The sequence below is a fragment of the Phaethon aethereus genome, assembly GCF_964289735.1.
Source record: "Phaethon aethereus genome assembly, chromosome: 14".
NCBI lineage: Eukaryota > Metazoa > Chordata > Aves > Phaethontiformes > Phaethontidae > Phaethon > Phaethon aethereus.
In genome coordinates, this window is record NC_138590.1 from 15,644,374 (window position 1) to 15,669,899 (window position 25,526).

Below are 25,526 nucleotides of genomic sequence, written 5' to 3' on the forward strand. Positions count from 1 at the left end.
AAAGGAAAGGAGAAAACATATTCATAATAAAACCAGAAAAATATCTGTAAGTTGGGGTAATTTTCCAGAAAGCACCCAACACTTTCCAGGCTGTTTCACATTTCAACAATGTGGGATTGCTACTGGGCAAGAGCAGCACCTAGTCTAAACTAGCTTTCAGTGTGGTTTCTTTTTTTCCGTGCAAAGGACTTTTCTATAATGGCAAATTACTTCAAATTAAGCTAAGGTGTGATTTTTTTAAGAGTTAGGTAGACTCCTGGATAGCTCCAGATTGGAGCATGGATAAATTTCTGTTAGTATTCCTGCAAGGTGGACTAGATCCTTAATCCAGAAATGGACTAATTTAGCCATAGTTATTCACAAATGTGGATCTGCACAGAAGCCCAAAGAACGTACTTTTAATCTATTTTAGATTAGCAGATTAAGAAAGTGGATTAAGCTAATCACATGAAAGTGCTTTCAGGGGTTGATGCTTCTATGTGGGAACCAATGCAGACTAGCTCTTTAGCTTCAGTATCACCCTGCCTTATTTCTTATGACTTTGCTCTTGTAAACAAGGGTCATGGGACTTAAGAACCTTGTTGCAATCAACCACTGGTGACATTTGGGATGTGGAAGCGCTTGGGCACTCAGAGTTCACCTGCAAATGTGCTGTCTCTCTCCTGTGTGGGGCAGTTTAGGCATGGAGCACGATGGCCAAGGGAACAGATGTGGGGATGAAGTCCGCCTGGGGAGCATCATGGCTCCCCTCGTGCAAGCCGCGTTTCATCGCTTCCACTGGTCTCGTTGCAGCCAGCAAGAGCTGAATCGTTATCTCCAGTGAGTAACTGTTAAGCAGACTCTCTCCTTTCATTAGGAAGCATGTAAGAACAATTCTGCATCTAGCATTTGTGCTTTCTCCTTCTGTTAGTTACTCAAATGGGGTTGAATAAGACAAAGAAAGAATCCCCCTATCCTATTGAGACCGAGATGCTTTCCCATCAATTGCAAATAATAATGCAATTCTCAATTAATGAAATGGATTTTGGTTCATTTTAAATTGTTCTCATTTACATCTGTTCATTTTCTGGACTTTGGTAGTATATATGCTGTCCTCTCAGGGGTTATGAGAAGACACTATTATTTAATCTCATTGCTAACTTTCCTCGCTCCCTGATGTAACCTATAGCTGTAGGAGTGCCTATGCTACCCAGCAGCGTGGTGTCTATCTTACAGATAACAACTTTGTCTTCAAGGGCCATTTGTTGCTTAATGATACCTGTCAATGATAAGATGGTGCTGCCTAAAGAGGAAATTCTGCCCTTTAAGTGCTCAGGGCTTTTTTTGACTTTCATAGATATCTAAAGAAAAGGCATGGTTCTAGAATTAATTCTTTAGTTGTCACTTTAAGTACCCTAAATGCAAAACTGTTTATTCTCCGGTCCTTGTGACAGCTTCCTGTCTTCCCTTTGATCCTGACTCTGCGCTTGAGTTCCCCGACAAACTGATGTTTAGGACCATGTTTTTCCTCCTTGTAGAAAAGATCTTTCCCTTATTGTTATGTGCAAGTTGTATGGAAAAATAAAGGGAAACTACTAGGATACCCAGCAAAACCTGAAAATAAGTAGAAAAAAAATGCAGCAAAATACATGAAGTAAACATGAGTTAGTCTTTTTGTCAGTATTTTTATCTTAACTATGGAATCATAGAATCATTTAGGTTGGAAAAGACCTTTAAGATCATCAATTCCAACTGTTAACCTGGAACTGTCAAGTTTACCACTAAACCATGTCCCTAAGCACCACATCTACACATCTTTTAAATACCTCCAGAATTTAGGAGGATAGTGATTCAACCACTTTCCTGCGCAGCCTGTTCCAATGCTTGACAATACTTTCAGTGAAGAAATTGTTCCTAATACCCAGTCTAACCTCCCCTGGCACAACTTGAGGCTGTTTCCTCTTGTCCTATCGCTTGTTACTTGGAAGAAGAGACTGACACCCACCTCACTGCAATCTCCTTTCAGGTAGTTGTAGAGAGCGATAAGGTCCCCCTCAGCATCCTTTTCTCCAGGCTAAACAACCCCAGTTCTGTCAGCCACCCCTCATAAGACTTGTGCTCTAGACCCGTTACCAGCTTCATTGCCCTTCTTTGGACACACTTCAGCACCTCAATGTCCTTCTTATAGTGAGAGACCCAAAGCTGAATGCAGTATTCAAGGTGCGGCCTCACCAGTGCCCAGTACAGGAGCACAATCACTTCCCTACTCCTGCTGGCCACACTATTTCTGATACAGGCCAGGACGCTGTTGGCCTTCTTGGCCACCTGGGCACACTGCTGGCTCATATTCACCTGGCTGTCAACCAGCACCCCCAAGTCCCTTCCTGCCAGGCAGCTCTCCAGCCACTCTTCCACAAGCCTGTGGAGTCGCATGGGGTTGTTGTGACCCAAGTGCAGGACCCAGCACTTAGTCTTGTTGAACCGCATACAGCTGGCCTTGGCCCATCGATCCAGCCTGTCCAGATCCCTCTACAGAGCCCTCCTGCCCTCCAGCAGATCAATACTCCTGCCCAACTTGGTGTTGCCTGCAAACTTACTGAGAGTGCATTCGATCCCCTCATCCAGATCATTGATAAAGATACTAAACAGAACCAACCAGTACTGAGCCCTGGGGAACACCGCTTGTGACCAGCCACCAGCTGGATTTAACTCCATTCACCACAAGTCTTTGGGCCCAGCTGTCCAGCCAGCTTTTTACCCAGCGAAGAGTACACCCGCCCAAGCCATGAGCAGCCAGTTTCTTCAGGAGTGTGCTGTAGGAAACGGTGTCAAAGGCTTTACAAAAGTCTAAGTAGACAACATCCGCAGCCTTTCCCTCGTCCACTAAGCAGGTCACCTTGTCATAGAAGGAGATAGGTTGATCAAGGAGTACCTGCCTTTCATAAACGTGTGTTGACTGGGCCTGATCACCTGGTTGTCCTGTACATGCCGTGTGATGCCATTCAGGATGATCTGCTCCATAACCTTCCCCGGCACTGAGGTCAGACTGACAGGCCTGTAGTTCCCCATATCCTCCTTCTGGCCCTTCCTGTAGACGGGTGTCACATTTGCTAACCTCCAGTCAACCGTGACCTCCCTGGTTAGCCAGGACTGCTGATAAATGATGGAAAGTGGCTCGGTGAGCACTGCCACCGGCTCCCTCAGTACCCTTGGGTGCATCTCATCCAGCCTGTTAGACCTGTGTGTGTCTAAGTGGTGTAGCAGGTCGCTAACCACTTCCCCTTGGATTATGGAGGCTTCATTCTGCTCCCTGTCTGTCGGCTCAGGGGGCTGGGTACCTGGAGGACAACTGCTCTTACTCTTAAAGGCTGAGGCAAAGAAAGCATTAAGCATCTCAGCCTTTTCCTCATCCGTTGTCACTATGTTTCTCCCCACATCCAATCAAGGATGGAGATTCTCCTCGGCCCTGCTTTTGTTCTTGATGTATTTCTAGAAATATTATTGTCTTTCACAGCAGTAGCCAGATTAAGTTCTAGTTGGGCTTTGGCCGTTCTAATTTTCTCTCTGCAAAATCTCATGGCACCCTTGTAGTCCTCCTGAGTTGCCTGCCCCTTCTTCCAAAGGTCATAAACTCTCCTTTTTTTCCTGAGTTCCAGCCAAAGCTCTCTGTTCAGCCAGGCCAGTTGTCTTCCCTGATGGCTTGTCTTTTGACACATATCTTAGGTATGGCAATAAAGAATAAAAATACTGTGTGAGAAGTGTGATTGTTTCAGTTAGCAAGATCCTTTAGAGCTTTAGCCATTCAGTAAAAATCATCTGGCCTAGAGGACTGCTTTACATTCTTTTAAATACAGTTATTTTTAAATACAACAAAGCAGAACAATGGTTTGCTTTGAAGTAAATCTAACCTCAAAATTCTGCTTTCAGCTATTGATATCTTCAAGGCAACCTGAATTATTGCCAGAATAGACTCGAGTATGGTGTCCTCATGTCTGTTAACTAACTCAGAGACATTTCAGGGATACTGTTGATCATCTTGGTCTTGTGAATTAACCAATGATTATATTGTGTTAACCATTCAGTGATATTACCATCAGTCCTCTGTTCTCCACGTGAGTTTGTCAGACGTGATTCTGGTACGTTACAGGCTGTTCTCACGATTTAGGGTGAGGAGAAACTCCCATATTCATCCCACAGAAGGGAAACTTTGTACAGCTTATGGGTGGAGCCAAGAGCTATCAGGAGAAACAGAGAGGGAACAAACCTGAGCATTTAATACAGGCAGGAAAGTACACATGCTTGTAAATGAGTTGCTGCTTCTCAGCAAGGACATGGGAAAACTGCAAGCTTAGTGGTAATCTTGTATGGTTACCCTGGCTTCTGCTTCTAAAGCTTTACTTGAAAGACAGTTGCAGGCAACAAGAAATTCCACAAATGGAAAATTAATTAAACTTTCTTTTCTTCTTGGTGTCATGTGGATTCTTCCTTTGATTTCTTTCACATAAGGAGCCTAGAGACTGATAGGAATTTACCTGCAAGCTAAATGGAAATTACAATGGCAGGGCTTCAGAAAAAAATATACAGAATCCATTAAAGATGGATGCAACATGAAAAAGTTAATGTGAGTGTAACTGCAATATTAGCTGCTCTTCACAACCAGTGTCTGAGAAATCGTAGGCTCTGTTTTGTTTGGAATAAAAAGGCACTGAAACCACAAACACTGTGCAAGTCTCACAGCCCCATCTGTTACTGTAATTTTTGCCTGTTGCAGTTCCTATGATTGTCTGCGTGATGATCCCTTCGAACATGACTGGCCTTCCCTTCCACAGCTGCCAGGAATTCACTACTCCATGAATGAGCAGTGCCGTTTTGATTTTGGTTTGGGCTACATGATGTGCACAGCTGTGAGTACTTAAATTTGGCTTCTGCTATTTCTCATCCAGGAGTGTTGTAAGCGTCTCTGAAATGTCCTCAATAGGGACAGTATAGTGAAGCCCACAAGGAAAGATGTTGTGCCCACTTAGCTATGAGCAAGGAACAACAACCGAATGTTGACAAATACGTTATTTTAAGTATCTCTGTCTTTTTCTAAACTGGAGTTACAGAAATAATTATTCTGTAGTTTCATAAATAGCTGTAGGCTTCAAGCAAACAAGCTTGCTGCATTATTGAGCCTCTTATTGCTGGCAGCTAGTTATTTTGCTACAAAAATCCCACCCAAATGTGAAGCAGATGGATTTGGTGGCACATCGTTTAGTGCTAACATGGGGCAGTATGCTTTTATGATCCCATTTTACAGAAATCGTTATGCATTTTGATGCCTAGCATGAAAAAATAAGCGTGACAGTGAATAGAGCAACTTGCAAGGACTCTTGATGACATAGTTGGCTCTCTTGTGCCCGGAAAACAAGAGAGAAAGTCCAAATTTAAAGCAAAGAAAGATTAGTGCAATTCTCAGTGGATTGGCCTCAGAAAGTAGAGTTTTCTGCAGCAGGGCTATGCCTCCCATCTCCAGCTCTGCAAGTAGGAGAAAATATTAAATGGAAAGAGATGTTTTCAGCTGGTATGGCAGCTGCTAACAGATAACATTTCTCTTTCATTCCCATCTGCAGTAATATGGGTGCCAAGTGGTGTCTCTAGATAATGGATGAGAACCTTTAAAGCATCCACTGTGGTATTGTGTCTTGACACAATTCCCACTGATGCTGCCTTAGAAGAATGTCCCAGCCAAAGAGGGTCTTTTCTTACAGCCGTTCTCCAGAGCCTGGGGGACAGAGACTTTGTATTCTTCTTTGTTCAGAATAGCCAAAACCATGTCCAGATACCATGTTTTAGTATATTGTGTGGTGGGTGGTTCTCATTATCTCCTATACAAGGTCCTGCATTGTAGGTAAAATGCCGATTTATTCATTGGATCAGGGTCCTGAGCTCAAATTTCCATCCATGTGATTGCAACAGCTAAGCTACAGTCTGAGCAGCTCATTTCCCTCTCCCATGAGAACTCAAGTATTTTTTGTTTTTTTTGCCAAATGAAGCAGCAGCATTTGGAGAAACTGTAAGAAAAGGCAGCGTGTGTCTTACTGTCTGGAGGAACTAGTTTCCCCCTTGTCCAGTCTGCCTTTGGTCACTAGTGTAAAACTGTTTTTGCCTGACCTTATTCCATCAAATGCAGATGGGATCTCACTTCAGAGTCACTGATGATTTTGCATGAAAGTTCAGAGATGCTCGATCCACAGACACTGCAGTGTTCCTCAGGAATCAGTGAGAACAGCTGGCATTTTACAGCTAAGAAGGGAAAAACCCCACCATGCTGCAGCTTCTATTGCACTTTCCAGTGGGAGCTCTCTCGAAGCATCATCCACTCTTGATTTTTCTTGTGTTTCAGTTCCGTACGTTTGATCCCTGCAAGCAGCTGTGGTGTAGCCACCCCGAGAACCCCTACTTCTGCAAAACAAAGAAAGGGCCTCCGCTGGACGGGACCATGTGTGCACCAGGAAAGGTGAGAGTGGGTGCTGCGTGTCCTCACACACTCATGTGTGTTCTTGTGTGTTTGTGTGCAATTGGGGATGTTCCCCTTAAAATCAAGGGGAACCAGAGAAGAACCTATCTTGAGGACGTGAAGTCTGCAACGATGTGGCGCAAGCTCATGAGTGCAAGTAAGGCTGGTGAGCAGCGTGAGGCGAGGAGGCAGGGGCCAGGGCTGGTGTGTCCTGCATGGCAGCTCTGTGACTGTCGAACCCCATCCTCATGCAAGTCATGTAAGTATCTGCAGATTGCCCTGTGCTTCTTGGCAAGTCTTTGTTGCAGAGCCAAAAATGGGGAAATTTCCACTCACTCACAACATGTGTGAGGTCGGGGGGGTTGTGTTTGTGTCAGTGATGTTGTAGTGATGCTGACTGGCTTCCCTCGTGCTGGGGGTGCAGAAAGCAGTGAGATCCTGGAGATGACAGCCAAGCTAAGGCTGCTGTGGCTGCCTTGAGGGAAAGAACGGATGCGGGAGTTGAATGCCAGCTAGGGAGAGCCAACATGACCGCAGAGAGGGACTATGAAGAGAGAAGGGCAGATTGGCAGAGGTGGATTTGCTGCTTTGATGAGAGTCAAGGGAGGCATGAGGAGCTGTGGAGGAAAGCTGCAAGGTCACAAGGGCTCAGACAGCTCCAACCCTTCAGCCCCCATGCTGGAACTGCTCCAGGTCTCAGTTATCCTTCTGTGGAGGTCACGCTGTGCTTGGAGTGGATCTGCACTCCAAGTCCTTTGAAGTCTGCTGAAAAAGTCTGGCTGCCCTGGGCTTTGGATGCAGTGACCGAGGGGGAGAGGAAGATGTCGCTACTTGGAAAGACGTTTTGTAAAACCCAATGGATGACATCATTTATGCAATAAATGATCCGTATTAGCAGCTGCTGTTATGGTTTGAAATGTCTTTTTTATGAAAACGTAATGTAATGCTAAATTAATTCCCTACAAGTCATGCTCTATATAAACCACTCCCTTCTGGTTTTCTCTTGTTTAGATTATTCCTGTTATAACTGCTTTGTTTCTTGTTAAAAAAACCCACAGATTTTTAAATTACATTTGAAAATCTTAGACAGTTTCTTGAGATTCACTTTTCTATAGCTTGACTTTTGCATTGAAAATATTCATGAAACCTCTAGAAAAGTACAGTTATATTCCATTTTGTTGCATCACCCTCTTCCCCAAGCCATTCATTCATGTTAGTATTTGAACAGAAATGAAAAAAAAAGAACTTGTAACCATACAGTTAAGGATCTGTCAGTGCTTCCATTATAAACAGTTTGTCAGGATATTATGCAACTCAGCTATAAAAATTTTCTCTGGACTGGAACTTGGGATCCAAGGCTTCAGCAAACTGTGCAGACAGCCAGGGCTTTTTAGTTCAGTGGAGATGCAAGAGAGTATGTGCACATTCTGAAGTTGCAGTAGATGATAGGACTATGGCTGTGTTATTCCTGGAGGAATCCCAGTTTTTTGATAAATAAACCTATTGCAACCTTCCAGGAGAACCTGAGAAAATTACATAAAATGAAAACCATTTTGTTAGATAAGGCTTAGCAGTCTGAGCTAAACATTTTTGTAGAAACAGCATGAGTTATGAATGCTATACAACTGACTTTGTATATCTGAGCTCAGCGTTTGAGCAGTGTATATATTAGTTGTTGATGTTTTTAATACAGGCACATCAGATCAATCCTTTTCCATCTGTTCCTCTCCTTTTCATCCCTGCCTTTGATTTGGCCTTTCCCTGTTCACTGTCTTCATTGACTGGGACAATACCAGAGACTCTTACCTGAAAGGATGAGGACTGTTAAATGCACACGTTGCCCAAAGCTGGGACTCAATTGCAGTGTGGCAGCCTCCTTTAAGATACATCTCCCATGATACTTCATCAGTACTTGAGGAAGAGGAAAATAACTTCAAACTTGATCCACTATTTTCTTTGGGATAATGCCAGAAAAGAAAAGAATAGAAACATAAGGAATTAAAGATGTTGATTCAGAAAGATCCATTTGTTTCCCACTTTAGAGACTTGCAGCTTTCGTGATTTCGTACCGCTAATTCCCAGGGCCTATTTTAAGCTCAAACCAATCACAACACTGCTGATGTGTCAAAGAAACATCTCGGCTTTGCAGCAGCTGAGGGGACCGAATGCCAGAAACGAAAGCGGTGTTCAGGAGACTGACGCAGCGGATGGTGCGTAGATGTTCTCACCTAAGCCTGGTGTTCAGATAACTGAGAACTGGTCTCTTCACTTCCCCAAACTTAGCAGATGCTATTGAGGAGAATCCAGTCCAGCTGCCTCCTTCCTAAGTGATGATCAAGGCGCAAGAACACCTATGCACAAGATTTGCAGCACATTTTCAGTAAGCATGCTGATAAGGGCCATGTCTCTGCATGCCCAGGCTGTGTCTTGGACCCAGGCACTGACCCATAGAAATGGGAGGAAGATTAGCCTTTCTAATCCTGTCTATATGTGTGTATGTATGTGTATTTAAGTAAATATGTATATAAAAATGTATGTAAGCTCTTCTGTGCATGTGGTTGCAAACAGACTGAGGTTCTGCCATTTCAAAAGCTTTTTAATAAGTCTCCTTGTGCAAATGGAGACATTGAACAACCATTATGTTAACTGGCAGCAAATTAATTATTTGCTGGTTTAGAGATAGAAAAATAAAATACTCTCTTGGAGCTTCCCAGCCAGAGAAGAAAAATACTATTTTTATAGAATCCTAAAGGAAATAGAATATTTTATATTGCTCCCAGCTTGATTTTTTTTTTTTTAAACTAGATTGAGTTTTCAATTGCAAGAGGGAAGATTCTGTCAATTTTGTGAAGCTTCGATGATGCAGCAACTTGCAATTACTTCTGTGTCTGAATGGTCACATTAACTTCCATGAAATAACTCCAGTGTGTAAAGTCAAGCACATGGAGGGTCAGAGTCTTAATGTGAAGTCAAAGACACTCCATAAATCGCTGTACTAAACCATGCAGATGAGGCACAACTGTGCAAAGCTTAACTCTGGCTTAGCGTTCTGTGGATTAAAAAAAACCCATACGCATTCAGCTGATAATTTATTTACTTGTATACAATTCTGTCAGCTCCACCATTGGCCTCAGGCTTCTGAAGCCAGGCAACCTGGCTTCATCAGTTTTGTTTTGTAACACAAAAACTTACCAGTTTTTGTTGTTACGTTTTTTTGAACCGTTACTCTTCTGGGGAGACATTTATATCGGCTGAAGGATAAAAATAAAACCCAAAGTCATTCATGCAGGGGAATCACATGCTCGAGTCCATCTGCACCACCTGAGTTTCCTTTGTTTCTTTTCTTGGAGAGGTAAGAGCCTGGTACCTGCCCCTGCCAGCCACGCTGATGTTGCTCTTGGATTTGGCTTATGTGCCAAGGATCCAGCACAAACCTAGCAGGTATTCTCTTTGCTTGCACAATGCTAATGAGACAATCTGAGTCAAACTTGGAATGATTTTTTAGTCTGTCAGGAAAGCAAGGGAATGATTAAATATTGAAATAAATATATATTATGGAGAAGAAAAATGGACTGAGAAAAAAGGTTTCTGAAAACACTAATGTGTGCTCAAAGCAACCCAGATAATTTCCCACTGAGAAAGCTGACCTCAGCTTCTCTCAGAGACAGGAGACAGATGGGTGAGTGTATGCTGTGTTAGTCACCACAGAAACAGTGAGAATACTTGATTCTCCACTGAAGAAACTTTTACTGGCTCAAGGTACACTTCAGTGTTAAAGCTTTCAGTTTATCCCTTGCAACTAATTATTCTCAAGCAGATGGAGCAGAGCGGGCTAGCCTGCGTGTGATGGGAAGTACAAATAAATGAGTAACCCTCTGCTGATACGATCTCGGGAGAGCTGAGGGCCACCAGCTGTGATGCAGCGCGAGGGTTACTGGGTAGATAACTGGGGTGTCAAGCGAGGAGAAAGGAGAGTTGCTAGCTGCTGCCCCATATAAAATAGGTAGATACACCCACGGAAGATCTGCAAGTCTTTTCTTGAAAAATTAACTTGCAGGTGCGTTAAGCCCACAGGAGCACACTGGCTCTTTTTTTGGCGTCCACAGCAGTTGTTTCAAAGAACTGCTGAAAACAGCAGTGGAATGTTTTACTGCAAGAGATTTAAGCTTCCTCTCCTGGAAATTGCACTTGGTTTGGACTGTCCTGTTTGCCAGAAAAATAAGTGAGACTGCAAGAAGTCATCTTGACTTCCACTAAGAAAACAATTTGCATTTACCCATTTTCTCATTTGAAAAAAATTGCTTTAATATACTTCACTCTTTAAACGAAACCCCCTGTTTATGAAGGGAACAGTGGTTGAAGCTGGCCCTTCTCCACCTCATTGTGTAGTTAATGTAGTAGCAATAGGAAGGGTTGGCTCTAGCTTCCTTTATTACACTGGAGATTGCTCCATCTCTGATTTTGCCTTCTCACACGTTTTCTTGCACGGGTCTACACAGAGTAAGACTCGGTTGTGAATCATTTTGTTATGTTTTATGTAGGCTCCTTTCTTTTAATCCACAAACAAAAAGGCAGAGCTGAGGATGACTCATTTTAGACAAATGCTTGTCTCCTAATAGCTCTGCCTCAGCTTCCCGACAATCGGCGTATGACCAACTTCTCCAGTAAAAATCGGTGCTGCTCTTTCCTTTACGCAGCAAAGTCAATAACACTTTTCCATGTTTGCTTTCCAGTTCAGGGACCAGTCACAGTGTCAAATAGGTGGTTTATTAGTGGTTGTTGCAAACGCACATCCCCCTGTTCCTGGCTGAAGCAGGGAAAAGAGATTGGCAAACACAACGTCACATGTCTCTCCCTTTCCTCCGCGGAGTCCAAGTGCCGGATCCTGGATCATCACATAATGGACATACACTACGTGGCTCTTGAAACGGGTTCAGTGATCGCTGTGGAACTTATACCTGAGGGGTGCAGAACTCTGATAAACGGATGTGTAAGCAGGCGCGGATCAGGAGCTGCCACATCTCATCTGCTTCCAAACTCAGCTGCAATTCGTATTGACAAGCTGATGCACTGCCCACTTCCCCTGCATCTCTGAATGGTCCTGTTGCCACGCAGGGCCCGACAACTCAAACTGTTGGTTCAAACAAAGCAATATGTAAACAGTCCCTAAAGGGTACAGCGCTGAGCTTCAAAACCGAAGAAAGCAAAAGACGTATTAGCATTTTACATTTCTTTCATCTATTGCTGAATTATCTCTTCCGTCAAACAGCGAAGAAAAATCTGCCCATTACAGCTCCGGAGCAGGATTGGTATAATTGGCTTTGTGGTAACTCATCTATTTCATAGATTTTTGACTTTGAATATTTGAAGTCATGAGAAAGAATGAATAGTTGAAACCTAATTTTTACTCTCTTTTCTACTCCTTGTCCAACCAAATCAGCACCAAAATAAATTACATGAATAAAGAGCCAGTCATTGAGCAGATTGGCAAATCGGTAATCTGTGTCTTGTCACTATTTTACTAGTGATTCTCTCTTTAAATTCAGCATTATTAATGATTATCCATCACTTTTGCATTTGTCTTCCAGATCACTAATTGCTCTATGCTTAAGAACGCTCTCCTGTTATATATCTTCTGATTTTGTTTTTGCTGGCAGCATGCATTTAGCCATATGCTCGACTTGTGCCGCCTGCCAAATTCCTGCGTTCCAGGGCTTGTTAAGCTGTGTAAAATGTTGTTGTTGACTTAAATGTTAGGGAAGGTAAGTGACTGATTGCACTTGTCGTTATAGCCATCTGTCCGCCTGAGCCAGAGCTCTTATCCCGACAGTAACCGTTAACGCAGACAAACTGCGACAATCCAATGCAAAGTCATTTGTTGGGCTGGAAATATTTTCCGGCACCCGCACTTCATCAGTAGACTTTTATGAAAGCAGAAATAGTACTAGAAAGGGCCAGAATCTGTCATCCTTAAGAAGTATTCATCCTGACTTCAGCTAAGAAAAAAATTCCTTGATTAGGGACTGAAGAAATTGGTGGAAAGGCATCGGCGGGTTTCTTTAACGAGAGGAGACAGTAGAGAGTTTCAGTACTGAAGCTATGTGAAGGCTCTTGAAATGTGTAAATACCTTATAGGTTTGGGGAATGTAGCAAATCGCGTGTTTCAACCTCGGTATGACTGTATTAAAAATCAGGTGAAAGAAAAGAGAAGGCCTAGTGGGGCGTGATTAATTGCGCAGAGCGGGACTGGCCAGGGCTGCTCCCTGAGGAATGCTTCCTGGTATTTTGGTCAGGTTTACGATGAGATCTCCAGGGAGGCTGCAAGAGTTCTTTATTTAATAGCACTAATGTCTAAAATGTGAGCTGGCATTAATTTCATTGCACTTCACTGACCGCGTTTCGTGCAGGAATATGTATGCCGAGTCAGGAGCTGCTGGGAAGGACGGTGCTGCGGCAGGAGCTCTCGCCATTACTGCCTGAAGTGGCTGCGTGCGATGGCAGAATTTTACACTTAGTCTCCAAGATTTGGGACTCTGCCATTTCCCTTAAGTGAATCTACCAATTATGTTGAAGTCACCGCTGCAGACACGTGATGAAGGCGTGTAATGCTGCGAGTAGCTTGATGAACTTGGTAGGCTTGAATCCTGCGAGCATGTATGTGCGTACTTAACGTGTGTAAGCTCATAAAGTCTGAGTGAGTTTGTGATCATGGGCCCAGGCTGACAGCGAGTCTCACGACTTTCTCCTGGAGAGGTGAAAAAAAAAAAATCCAGAATTCATGCCTAAAATGAAATCTGTTGTACCACAGCTTCTCATGGTATAATTTAATCATCCAATCGTTCTGACATTTGTTTTTCTCTTTTAGCATTGCTTTAAAGGTCACTGCATCTGGCTAACACCAGACATCCTGAAGCAGGATGGACACTGGGGGGCGTGGAGTAAGTTTGGCTCTTGTTCTCGCACCTGTGGCACCGGGGTGAAGTATAGGACCCGGCAGTGTGACAATCCGCAGTAAGTATACGTACACCCATATGTTTTTCTGATGCAGAGCAAAAGAATGGTGAGAATCCTTGCTAAATTCCTAGTGCAGTAATGCAGTAAAGATGTTGAGCGGTGCTTGTTACATCTGACCTATAGTATATGTTGTCAAACACGCTACTTTTGGCCCTCAGCAAATCATGAATCATCTTTATTTCTCAGTTTATCCATCCATTAAGCTGGTTATGCAGTTACAAGGATCTTGAAAGTGCTATTACACTATTGCGTAAAGCATGAGTAAAAGTTTAGGGTCCTATATATGTCTTGTTTTAGTATGTGAGTATGAAATAACGGTAGTGATTTGCTGGATTTTTTCTAAAAATGTATATACTATTTTAAAATTTTTGTTTAATACACCTTTTAGAATGTTTCAACAAGAAGGTCTTAAAATATTTTCAAACTGTTTTGCTTCCATGTTGGAACAAAGCTCCAGAGATCAGAACCTTCCAAAAAGTTATTTTTAGTAATACTGAATTTTTTGCTTCAATAACTTATATACGGCTCATCTAGATAATGTAGAATGACGTAGTTTCAGTAACACTGGAAGTATAATATATCTTATATAGATAGGTATGTACAAATGATATGAAATGTAAAATTATTGCTATCTTATAGCAATATCATAAAATGCCAAGACCCTAACAGCAAGAACTGAAACAATTGTCAGAATTAAATGATTTTACCAGAGACAGAATATTTTTAACATTGACTTTCTCAGTTTATGCTGAGTTATAAAGTTATTGAACTTGACTAGTGTTACAAATCATCTTGTCATCGATTAAAAAAAAAAAAAAAAGGCAAGTTTTATGAAGCATCACTTTCTGATGGAAATTGTTCTGCTAAGAAAAAAATTACCAGTTCTAATTTCAGCCTTTATTACACTGGCAACATGAAAGTGACCTTTATAACTGTGGGCACAGGTTTAGCTGTAAAATCTATTTTCATGTAGGAAAAGCCTAATGTACTATTGAAAATGTTTTCGGTGTTCCTGGAAGAGGGTGCAAACCCAGCTGTGATTCCTGTGCTCTGGTTTGCCAGATCCGACAGCAACCTGATGCATGTCTGCCTGGGGGATGCAGCACTGAGCTGGGCTCTGTTTCTGGATTTGCTGCTGGCTTAGGGGGTAAATGTGAATGAGTCACTTCATCTGCCTGTGCTTTCCTTCCCGGGCCTCACCAAGAAAAGGGCTTTTCTCGCCTTTATCAAGTGGTTTGAGGGTCTCCTTGCAGAAATTGCTTTTTAAGAGCTAAATAGTAACAGTGGGTTTTTAAAGAAAATATGTATTTTTCATATCAGAAATACATAGCTGGCTTCATCAAGTGCCTACTGACATGACTGGGAATTAAATTACTCCTCAAAGGATTTGACTGACGCTTGACTCATGCATTAATGGAAAAACTAAGCATGGGTTTCTCTCCCTCCTGCAGTCCCGCCAATGGAGGCCGCACATGCGTGGGTCCGAGCTATGAGTTCCAGCTGTGCAACACTCAGGACTGTCCCAAGGACTTTGAAGATTTCAGAGAGGAGCAGTGCCGGCAGTGGGATCCGTACTTCGAGTACCAGAACACAAAACACCACTGGCTCCCCTATGAACATGTTGATGGTGAGCAGTCCCTTTTTCCTATGAAGAGTAAAATCAGTTGCAAATATAAGTAAAAATTATATAAGGAGGGGGAAAACTATTTCTGAGGAAATCATACCTCACAAATTGGTTACAAGTTGTTTGGCAGGATCAGTGAGTATCAGTGTATGAGTGATCTAATTCATGTAATGTACTTGGATTTTCAAAAAGCTTTGGACCCTGTTGCCCAATAACTGCTCTTAAGCTGAGTTACCATGAGACAAAAGGGAATGATCTTGCATGGGGTGTGTGTTCCACAAGGATGGGTGCTGGGAGCGTGGGTGCTGCTGAGCGCATGGTGTAGCCAGCTGGGAAAGGGAGCAAATGAGGCGACAAAAATCTCCTCCTGGTACAAAGTTACTGGGGCTAATTAAAATAAGAAGCCCCGCTGTGAGAGCTGCAGAAGGACCTTGTGTTACTAAGTGACTGAATGTGGCAAACTAAGTTTGGTGTTGATAAATGTCAATAATGGATATGGTGATTAAAAAATGGTAAGTGTCTATATGTGTATGGGTCTGTACACAAGGTGGACTCTGAAGAAAAAGGTGTGGGAGTTGGGGATAGCTTTAGGAAAACATCAGTTCAGTGATTGTTGAGAGAGAGATGGAGAACATCTGCCTCTGTGTACCTGCACGATACTCTGCCAGTGTAGCTCAGGTTGTGTCCATCTCACTGCTGCCCCCATTGCTAAAAAACCTGCAGTTGAACTCAGAAAGGCCCAAATAAAGCAAATATAAGCAGTGACTTATGAATAAGGAGACTTTAGAGAAACTAGGACTTTTCACTCTGAGAAAGTGATGACTTAGATTAAAAAGATAAGAGTTGCAGAATTGTGAGTGGCATGAAGAGACTGAACATGGAATGATTAGTCACTGTTTCTCATAACACAAGCCTGGGAACATCAAATAAAATTATCAGATGGCAGGTGTAAAACAAATGAGGAAGTACTTTTCCACACAGCATATACTTAAACTGGAATTCATTGCCACAGGAAGTTGCAGGTGCCAGAAATTTTTGAAGATTATTTAGAGTGAATCTTGAAAGTTCTATAATCCATTAAGAGCTATTAAATACCAAGTTCCAGCCATGACTTAGGAAGTCCCCAGGCTGCAGTTTACAAGGAACTTGGAGAATATTCTGAGAAAAGGATGAGGTTGGTTCTTACATCTTCCTGCAAATACTGCTGGCACTGTCAGAGTCAGTTGCTGGGTTGGAGCGGTGCTGGGTCTGAATCGGCATGGTCAGTCTGAGAGTCAGTCAGTCTCTGGCGCCTCAGCAGAGCTCATCTCTTAGAACAAAAATGTTCATTTTCCTGTTAATGCCTCTTCTTAAATGTCAATGAAAGTGCAGCTGGTTGATTTGGGCCATGAAGGCTGTTGCCGTGCTATTGCCACGTTGTGTTGAAAACATGCTGAGAAGAGGTTTTAACAAACAAAAAGGCAGAGGGCAACAATTCTCAACGTGTTTGATGAGCAGGGCGGGCTGCTCACTGTTTTTAAACCTGGTCACTTCATTTGAATGTCAAGTCCTTCAGGGCAGGGTTGGCCTGGCCAAGAGGCAGGTACCGGGCACCCGAGGTGTCCTCGGCCAGGCACTCATCTCTGGGAGGGGAAGGGTCACTTTGGGTGAATAATTTTGCGTTCCAGTGAGAGGATACTCTGCCAGAAGTTAATAGCAAGTTCCTTGTAATTAATTTGCCTGACTTTCTTCCCAAACAGTTCTCAGGGTTCCCTCATTCTTTTCATGCCATCTTGTGCAATCTGGGTTTTCAGAGCGCAGACACAGCTTCACAGCTTAATTTCATGAAATAACTTTGCTGGCACAGGGAGAGGGGACGAATGGTTGTGGCCCACAGACCTTTGCTTCTTGCTTTAGTCTTTGGAGCAGTCTGCTGCAAAGACCACTGAAACTAATCAGATGTTTTTCTGTTAAATTCCATAACTTCTGTGTCAGAAACCATCTCACTGATGTCTGAGCACTGATCACTGGGCACCGCTGGTTTCCCATATAATTATGGTATAACTGCAGCCCCCTTTGTGAGAGTTACACTTACCTGTGCCGGGTTGTTAGAGGGAACAGCTTTTGTGTGAAAACAAGGCCAGAGGGTGGCTTATGCTTGAACTCTAGTATATATAAAACTCCCTTCTGTAAAGATAAGGCATATCAGTGACATACTTTGTGCAGATAATGCAGTCATGGCTCCAAAGCGACATTAAATTCATACACTTGACACACAGCTCAGCTGGACGTGTCTGACACAGCGTGTATGTGATGGGGACAGAGAGGAGCATCTCATCCTGTGGCCAGAGAAAAGCCACCAAGCTGGGGTACACCCCAGTCTGTGCCTGAGCACCCCCGGTGCTGCACCATGCTGTTGGCCTCTCTCCTGCTCCAAGCCCCCCGAGCACCCCATCTCCCAGCCTCCGCTGGGCTCACATAGCCCTGTGCCGTGCATCTGCCAGCGCCGTGTGGAGCGACGTTGGCCGTTAGCTCCCGGCCTCAATTAAAGGAGAAGGAAATGCATGGGGAGCTGGGAACGGACAGGCGTATGGTCACGTCCGTGCTCCTGCACCCCAACTATGCCCAACACCAGTGAATAGAAAGAAAATAATTCTTTGCAATTAACAGGGTCCAATTTAACGGCACTTGCACACTTACTATTCCCATGGAGCAATGGGAAGAGAACCCTCTCTAAAATAAAGCCCTTGTACGGAGTTGTTGGCACCCAGTCAGACCCTCTGATATTTTCATTTAATCACGTACAGTGAATGTATGGTATGTGTGGGTGGGTGTGGGTACATACGCAGGGGGTGTGTGTATACAGCTCTTGTGCATCGTTTCTAATATATGCAAATACATTAGGTCTGTGATTATTATGGTATTAATAGTCCCCTATTAAGAATCTGCACAAGAAAAGTAAAGTACCTGTTTTAATAGTCTAGACCCTACGTTTTTAGCATGATATCTCTGCATCGTTCAGGAGCAGTAACAAAGGTCTCTGATGTACCAATACCCAGTGGCCATGAGGACATCAACAGCAATAACAAGGACTTTATTAAAAGAGGGCAAAGGCCATGGAACTCTACCGAGGAAGAACGCGAAGGGCCTGTGAAGATTTATTTTAATTGGACTGCTATAACAGAAAGGTTGTTATTGTTTTAAATAGTGGGAAAAGTGTCCCAACTTTTAATTGTGTTAAAATAGTGGAATCTTTATTTCATCCAACAGAAAGGCCATCTGCTCTTCACTGCCAAGGAGAGCATAGTAAATCCTGTTATGGGGCTGGGGACAGCAAGAGATATAGGTAAAATGAAATATACTGGTGGAATACATCTTTATTCAGCCACTGACTAGTCATTTCAGCTATATTTTTGGTCTTAGGTCTTTGGAACAGAGTAGGAGAAAGAGGTATGCTTGTCTGGCTGTTTGCGCATGCGTTAGCAGTAAGAAATGGTTTTTTTCTGAATCTTTTTGACATCTCATCTTGTTTAATGATTTAAACTATCATAAATACAAGTACAACAGTGAGGGAAAATTAACTTCATGTTTAGAAGGAAACGGTATGGCCCAGCTGTCTCTGAAGACATTTTGGATACCAGATTCACTCAGTGTCGAACAGCTGCTTTTAATGGCAAAATGACTTTTGCTTTTTTTCAGGTTTAAGTGCAGTGCAGGAGAAACTGATGCAGAAACCTGCATCTCTCACAGGTAGTCATGTAGCACACTGTGGCAACCTCTGCCAGATTGCATCTTCTGACAAAGGATTAAATAGAGGCCCCATGATCAAAGTAAATGATCTGTTATTTTTAAGACTGTCTCCTAATGATGACGCTTTATGATTCATCAGTTTCCAAATGATCACATAGCCTTTGAAAGGAGATAAGCATTGATGATTTATGGGGTACCGTATTGTGTTCTGGGATGTATGCAAGGATGAAGAGAGAGCCAACACTATTGAAAGTACTGTTCACAAAGTCAGCAACTGAACTGTTAGAGATGAACACGCACAATTTGGGTCACTTTATTTTCCAGCTAAGGAAAGGTGCCACCTGTATTGTGAATCAAAGGAAACGGGGGATGTGGTGTATATGAAAAGGATGGTCCACGATGGGACCCGCTGCTCCTACAAAGACGCTTACAGCATCTGCGTGCGGGGAGACTGCTTGGTAAGCTTTTGATGGCTTGTTTCAGAGCTTAGTATTGTGAGAACAATTAAAATGGTAGCTTCAGTGTTTCTCTCCAAGAATAATAATGCTTTGGGCAATAAGGAGATTTCATTAGGTTTATTGTCACAATATTATGTGTGATATTCACAGTTGCCATCCCATTGGATGTGACTCAATTCCAACAGCGCCTACCTAGACCAGTAATATTTAATGCAGTATTTGAAGATGAGCTATTACAATTAGCTTTCAATGAAAGCTTTTCCTGCAGAGCTTTAGTGGGGGTGGAATGTACTATGAAACAGAAACATGCGGCAGCTTTCAAGGAAAGTGGTTAAGATATGGCTGATGTGCACTCTCTCTGTATTTGATCGTGCTATTTTTAAAAAATCAATGACAGTTCCTCTAAGTTGGGATCTGCCGCAGGTCATCTTTTAACAGAATTAGAGGCTCTGACTTAGGAAAGCAGTGGTGGAGGTGCTTATCCTCACATAGATGCCTTGATTCTCCTGGAATTTAAGCATCTGCTTTAAGATAAGCTGAGGCTTAAGAGCTTTTCCTTAACTGTGCTGCTTTCCTTCAGTAAGAGGACCACTGTGAAGCATAATATAAAAATATAATCACCTGATTGACGGCTATTATAGCAACTGAAAGTATTAAAATCTGTTTAGATGTTGATCTTCCAGGAAAATACTACGGTTTGTGCTGCTTTGCTGAAGCAGAAGTCTGGGTTTTGATATCCGGAGTGAAGGCTCATTTGAATTGAAGCGTGGATAATAAGAATGACTGTTTTCTCTTTTGTGCACAGAAAGTTGGGTGTGACAGGGTCATAGGTTCCACCAAGCAGGAAGATAAGTGTGGTGTTTGCGGAGGAGATAATTCCCACTGCAAAGTGGTGAAAGGAACATTTTCAAGAGTACCAAAGAAACAAGGTCAGTGTATTCACTGTGTTTTGTCCTGGGGAATTCAGGGTATTTTTGTTTGATCTCTTCTGTTTCATGGAAAGTACCAGAGCAACCACAAATCATTTACAGCATCACTAATTCCAATAAACTCCTTGGACTTTACTTTGAGATGTGTCCAGAATTCGAAAATAAGACTTTTGTCCAGTGGTCAGTTTAGTCTGCTGGTATCGGGACCTGTGCATGCATTGAGGAGGGCTTCAGAGCTCTGTGATGGAGAGCTATGTACTTGTTTGTGCTTCTGATGTCAGTCAGCTGCTCCATCCGAGTCACTGGAGTGCTGCAATAATATGTCATCACGCACTGTCAGACAGAAGCTTGCATGGTCTCTCTCTGTGGGTGCATATGGCACTCGAAGCCTGTTTTAGTCTGAAGCAAAGTCAGTTTGTTGATGATACTTAAGGCATTTTTCTTCTGACTCAAAGCCCTTTGTCCCTGTTATGTTCCATCATCTGGCACAAAAATAGGGATGGGAATGATGCTGGATTAGGTTCCGCTTGCTGTAATACACCCTGCTTTTAGAAAACAAGATTTATTGAAAAACCTAAGACAGACTCTTCCTGTTTGTGGCATACTAACCAGTTACTGTCTTTTCAAATACTACGATAAAGGGCACGTTAAGATGTTTGAAATTCCTGTTGGTGCGAGACATTTACTTATACAGGAAACAGACGGCACCAGTCATAATCTCGGTAAGTATTTAACAAGTAGGAAAATTTTCAGTCAATATTTTTTTCAGCTGTCTATTTTTGTCTCTGGAGCCTCACAATGTGTTTGTGCATTTGTTTACCCATTATCCTCCCACACCACGTACCTCTGTTAAGTATGTTAAAACAGGAAACTTCTTTGGCAATTTGATTTCCCTGTGCTGCATTCGCCAGTGTCCTAGCCAGAAGATCCCTGCATTGGCATATGCATGTGTGAAAACTGCTGGAAAAGGAGCTGAATTACATTAAGGGGTGCAACATGTTACCTTTGTGTGCATCTCTCATAATGTGCTTCCCATCCTCAGTCATTTCCCAGCCACATCCAAATCCGTTTCAGGTTCTGTCCTGTTGCTAACAGTATTGACGATTGCCCGATCGATCACGCAGCTTAGAAAATAATTGAAATCCCCTCCTCGCCCTGTAATCAGTGCGAAGCAGTGTCTAGTAGGCTGCTATTAATCGGAAGTAGATCCACAGCGAATGGCCTGCTAACTGTATCGTGAGTCATTCCAGCTTCTCACCAGTGAACGCTTCCCTTGCTGCTCGGTGCAGCCTGACCCCATGGATCAGGAGAGCGATCGCTTGCCGATTCACACAAGGTGGCTCTTTCAGTGTGGGGTAAACGACACACAGGGGACACGAACAGCTTGCTTTCTGTTAAGGCCAGTGCTGAGGGAGCAGGATGCCCAGGTAGCTGCTAGAGAGAAAAGGGAGTTAAAATCTGGCGTTAAATAACAAACGGTCCCTGCCGCTTCTAACTAGGAGAGCAAATTTTCCACCGTAGTAGGAGAAAACCAGGAGTCCTAATAGAAAAGTGGCTGAAGTCTCTCCAGGTGAAGGGTGGGGCATTGACGCCAGCGGAACCAGAGGAATCGGGCGCTGTGTGCAATGGCAGGAGCCGTGTCGGTGTCAGGGCTGGATCTGAGCAGGAGAATTAATACAGTTTCTAGCATCTCTCTCTCGCTGTGGGGACCCGCTGGGGGTTAGCCCAATAGCCTTTCTCTCATGGAGCAGTTACAGCCCCCTGAGGTGCCTTACAACATGTGAAAGAGCTGAGCAGCTGTGGGACCCCCACCGGCTCTCAAATTGGCTCGGATTTGTCCAGTGGATTCAGAAGTTGTTAGTTGGGAGCAGGCAGACGGATGCACACGGTGCAGTCGCGCTGGCCTCATTTCTCTGGCAAGGCAGGCTATGAAAAAGGAAAAAAAAGGACAATTGACATTTCTGGAGCTGAGCAGGAAAGCGTTGTCAGTTCAGTGAAACACCTGAAAAAGTATTTCCAAACATGTGAAGGAACAGCAGGAAAATGCACACTGGCCTTTTCTGCTTCTTCCACTGGGACGAGAGCAGAACAAAACTCAAGATGAGAAGCAAACCTCTTGTATTCACTTTTCTTACATTGTTCCTAGCAATTAAAAATCGTGAAACGGGGAAATTCATTCTAAGCGAAGACAACTATGTGCCAGACTCTAAAGTATTTATTGACATGGGTGTGGAATGGGAATATCGGAATGACGATGATAGAGAAACCGTGCAGACCATGGGGCCACTGCGTAATGGAATAGTTATTCTGGTAAGTCAAATGAAAACCATCTTCCACAGAACACAATGTCAGAGTTACAGAGCCATAATGTGCTATAATATAGTCTAGATTCCTCTTGTGAGTTACAAGACATCTGCTTCAATTTTTAAGACAATAGAAGGTGTATTCTAATTCCTTTCTCCTAACTCATTGCTCTGTACAAGAGTTGTTACAGCTCAGGGTTACATGCTGAGCAGCCAACCCTCCTGATTATTTCCTGTGGGTGGCCTAGCGAATGGCCACTGTGTAAAAACTCCCCAACTTATCATATCTGACGTATGAGCATCAGTTAAAAAAAGGTCCAAATGGTTCATATCAGATAGATTAATAGCTCCTCCTCCCGACCATGTTTTGACAATGTATCCTGCAAAGGCAGATGCAGGATTCTTCTGCCCCAGGCTCACTTTGTCAGGACACAGCCAGTCCTGCAGTTCCCAAACCTACCTGGCTATATTCCTTTTTTCATTGCAAACCAGTAAATGATAGACTGCAATGAGTGGGGGTAGGTTGATTCAGAATTCCTCTGAAAGCTGTAATGTGTTGATCTACGCCAACTGAATGTCAAAGGAGGAATAAATACGTTTTCAAAGGACCAATATTTTGCACTTTATTCACATTAAGTTCCATTTTCTTGCATTTGTCCTAGTGTAGTGTGATAGCAAAAACTCTAAATAGTTTATGTTTCTGTCAGGATTAAGGAACAAGCTTCACAGAATTCCTAGGATTATCATAAGAATATTTATATTTCCTCAGAAATACAAGCAATTTTCTCCACCGCTTTCAGTTATCTGTGCATTTGTATTTGTCTTGACTTTTAGTGTAACTATCCATGATCATTTTAGTACAACATTTCCTTCCTTTATGAGGGGATATGGAAAAAATTTAGTATTGTGAAGTCAGTCCAATGCTGGCAAGAAAAATCAGTCTAAATCAACAACAGTCTTTCTCAATACGCAGTTTAGAAACTCTGTGTCATAAGGATAGATACAGTTTTTCATCAGGGAAAAAAAAATGTGTTGAGTGCTGCTAAAAGGTTTAAATCCCTCCGGGGATGTTTTTATATCTAAGCCGTGATGATTGCTATTTCATGTCATCTCACATAGCTTCTGATATCAGTCTTTCAAATCTTTTTTTCTCTACATCTGTTTTGCTTACTAGGTGATTCCTCATGGTGGTGCCAAGATATCTTTGACTTATAAGTACATGATCCATGAAGATTCCTTGAATGTAGATAACAATAATGTTTTGGAAGAGGACTCGGTGTCGTATGAATGGGCTTTGAAGAAATGGTCCCAATGTTCAAAACCTTGTGGAGGAGGTAAAAACAAAACCCCAAAGCATTCAAAATTGATAAAGAGAAAACTGAAAGAATGAACTCCACGTGTGGAATTCATTGCCACAAGACATTAGGGAGACCAGGAGTATGGGAGGATTTTATTTAACTTGAGAAATAGCTAAATAAATAGCAAATAGAGTTTAAAATCTCACTAAAATGGTTTTGGGGCAGATCTGTGGCAGTTCATTTCTGATTTATGCTTAGAAAATTGAAAAATAGTACAGATGTGCAAGATTTGGATGAGGGTCTCTGAGAGACGACAGTGTCAAACCTCAAGGTGCCACGGGGCAGCCCTTAGTAAATCTGCGTCCTGTGACATGGGCCTTGCAATGTGAAGGCTCCTGCTTTTGGGGCCAGATGTAGACCCTGAGGCTGATCACCAGACCGATGGGCAGGTCGCAGCGCCGGAGCGTGGCTGTGCACGTTTGCAGAATGTTTATGAAATTCCAGATGATGTTGTTTTTCTCATTATAGCCTGTAGTGACAACTAAAGGGGATGAGCAATTCTGGGTGCTGAATCTATGTGATAAGAGTTTATTCGGTGCAATTTACAGTTCCTTTTGTAGCGTGTTCACCTGTAGTTCCAACTGCAACCTTTGACACAGTGTATGTGCAGTTTGTTTGAAACCTGAGTCCTGTGTAAGATCTACCGGTACTGAAAATAAGAGGAGTGTCTTTCTCCAGGCTACCAATTCACGAAATACGGCTGCCGGAGGAAGACAGACCACAAGATGGTTCATCGGAGTTACTGCGAGTTGATCCAAAAGCCTAAGCCCATTCGCAGGGTGTGCAACCTCCAGGAGTGCTCCCAGCCCATGTAAGCATCGCTGCCCACCGGCGCGGCTCGGCGATAGGCATTATACCCCGCTAGCACTTGTCGCCTGAAAGAAGGTGGCTTAAGCTTGACCTCCATGCATCATTACAGAGACCCAGGACTATGAGGATGTGATGCTATATTCTGCTTGTAGAAGTACTATTTCTGGGACTGCTGGTTCCTATTACTTCTGAAATAAGCTGGATTAGAAAAGAAGTGCTGTCTTGATCCAGACATTTGTGTTCAGGCCATCTTGAGGTAATAAAAAATAGACATAAATTCAATTTATACCAGTTGATTTTACACAGTGTGAATTAACCATGTAAGAACAAATTTACAGAGTGCTACATAAGAAAAGCAATGTCATACAGCCTCTCAAATCCAAATCTTCCTAAAGTTCACAGCATATTTTTGCACATATAAACACAGGGGAAAGTATTTGGCCTGTTAGATTTCTGTGGCTGCCCTATTACAGCATAGTGTGCCTGTTTCACCTTTGCTATACGTAGTTAAGTGTTACAAATATTTTAATTCACATTTTACAGGTGCTTTTTTTGACTGGCAGCAGGTTACTCCTGCCACATACAGGACTCGTATATTCCTTGTGTTGCTACTGCAACAAGAAAAGAGTATGCTGATCCCAGCTTTTATCTCTGGGGACCATATCTAGATTCCAGGAAGCACAGCAAATAAGTAGAACATACCACAGAATATTTCCTAATTTCCTTTCAAAAAAGATTTGAAAAAGAGAAAAGTCAAGAAGCTGTGCCCCATAAACTCAGCATGGGTCAGGGCTTAATATTTATTTATCAGAAAACTGAAGTA

The 25,526-nt window shown here is 42.8% G+C and overlaps 1 protein-coding gene across 1 annotated transcript in view; it reads left to right on the top strand.

The window, feature by feature from the left end:
• ADAMTS2 (ADAM metallopeptidase with thrombospondin type 1 motif 2) overlaps positions 1-25,526 on the top strand; it is a gene marked incomplete at both ends in the record, with an annotated part of 189,082 nt that overhangs the window by 154,678 nt on the left and 8,878 nt on the right. Inside the window, 11 exon segments of the mRNA XM_082005994.1 lie at positions 676-819; positions 4,751-4,883; positions 6,365-6,478; positions 13,344-13,489; positions 14,944-15,119; positions 19,170-19,303; positions 20,109-20,232; positions 20,874-20,954; positions 22,379-22,542; positions 23,710-23,869; positions 24,572-24,704. Of these exon segments, the coding sequence (XP_081862120.1) occupies positions 676-819; positions 4,751-4,883; positions 6,365-6,478; positions 13,344-13,489; positions 14,944-15,119; positions 19,170-19,303; positions 20,109-20,232; positions 20,874-20,954; positions 22,379-22,542; positions 23,710-23,869; positions 24,572-24,704 (1,509 nt within the window).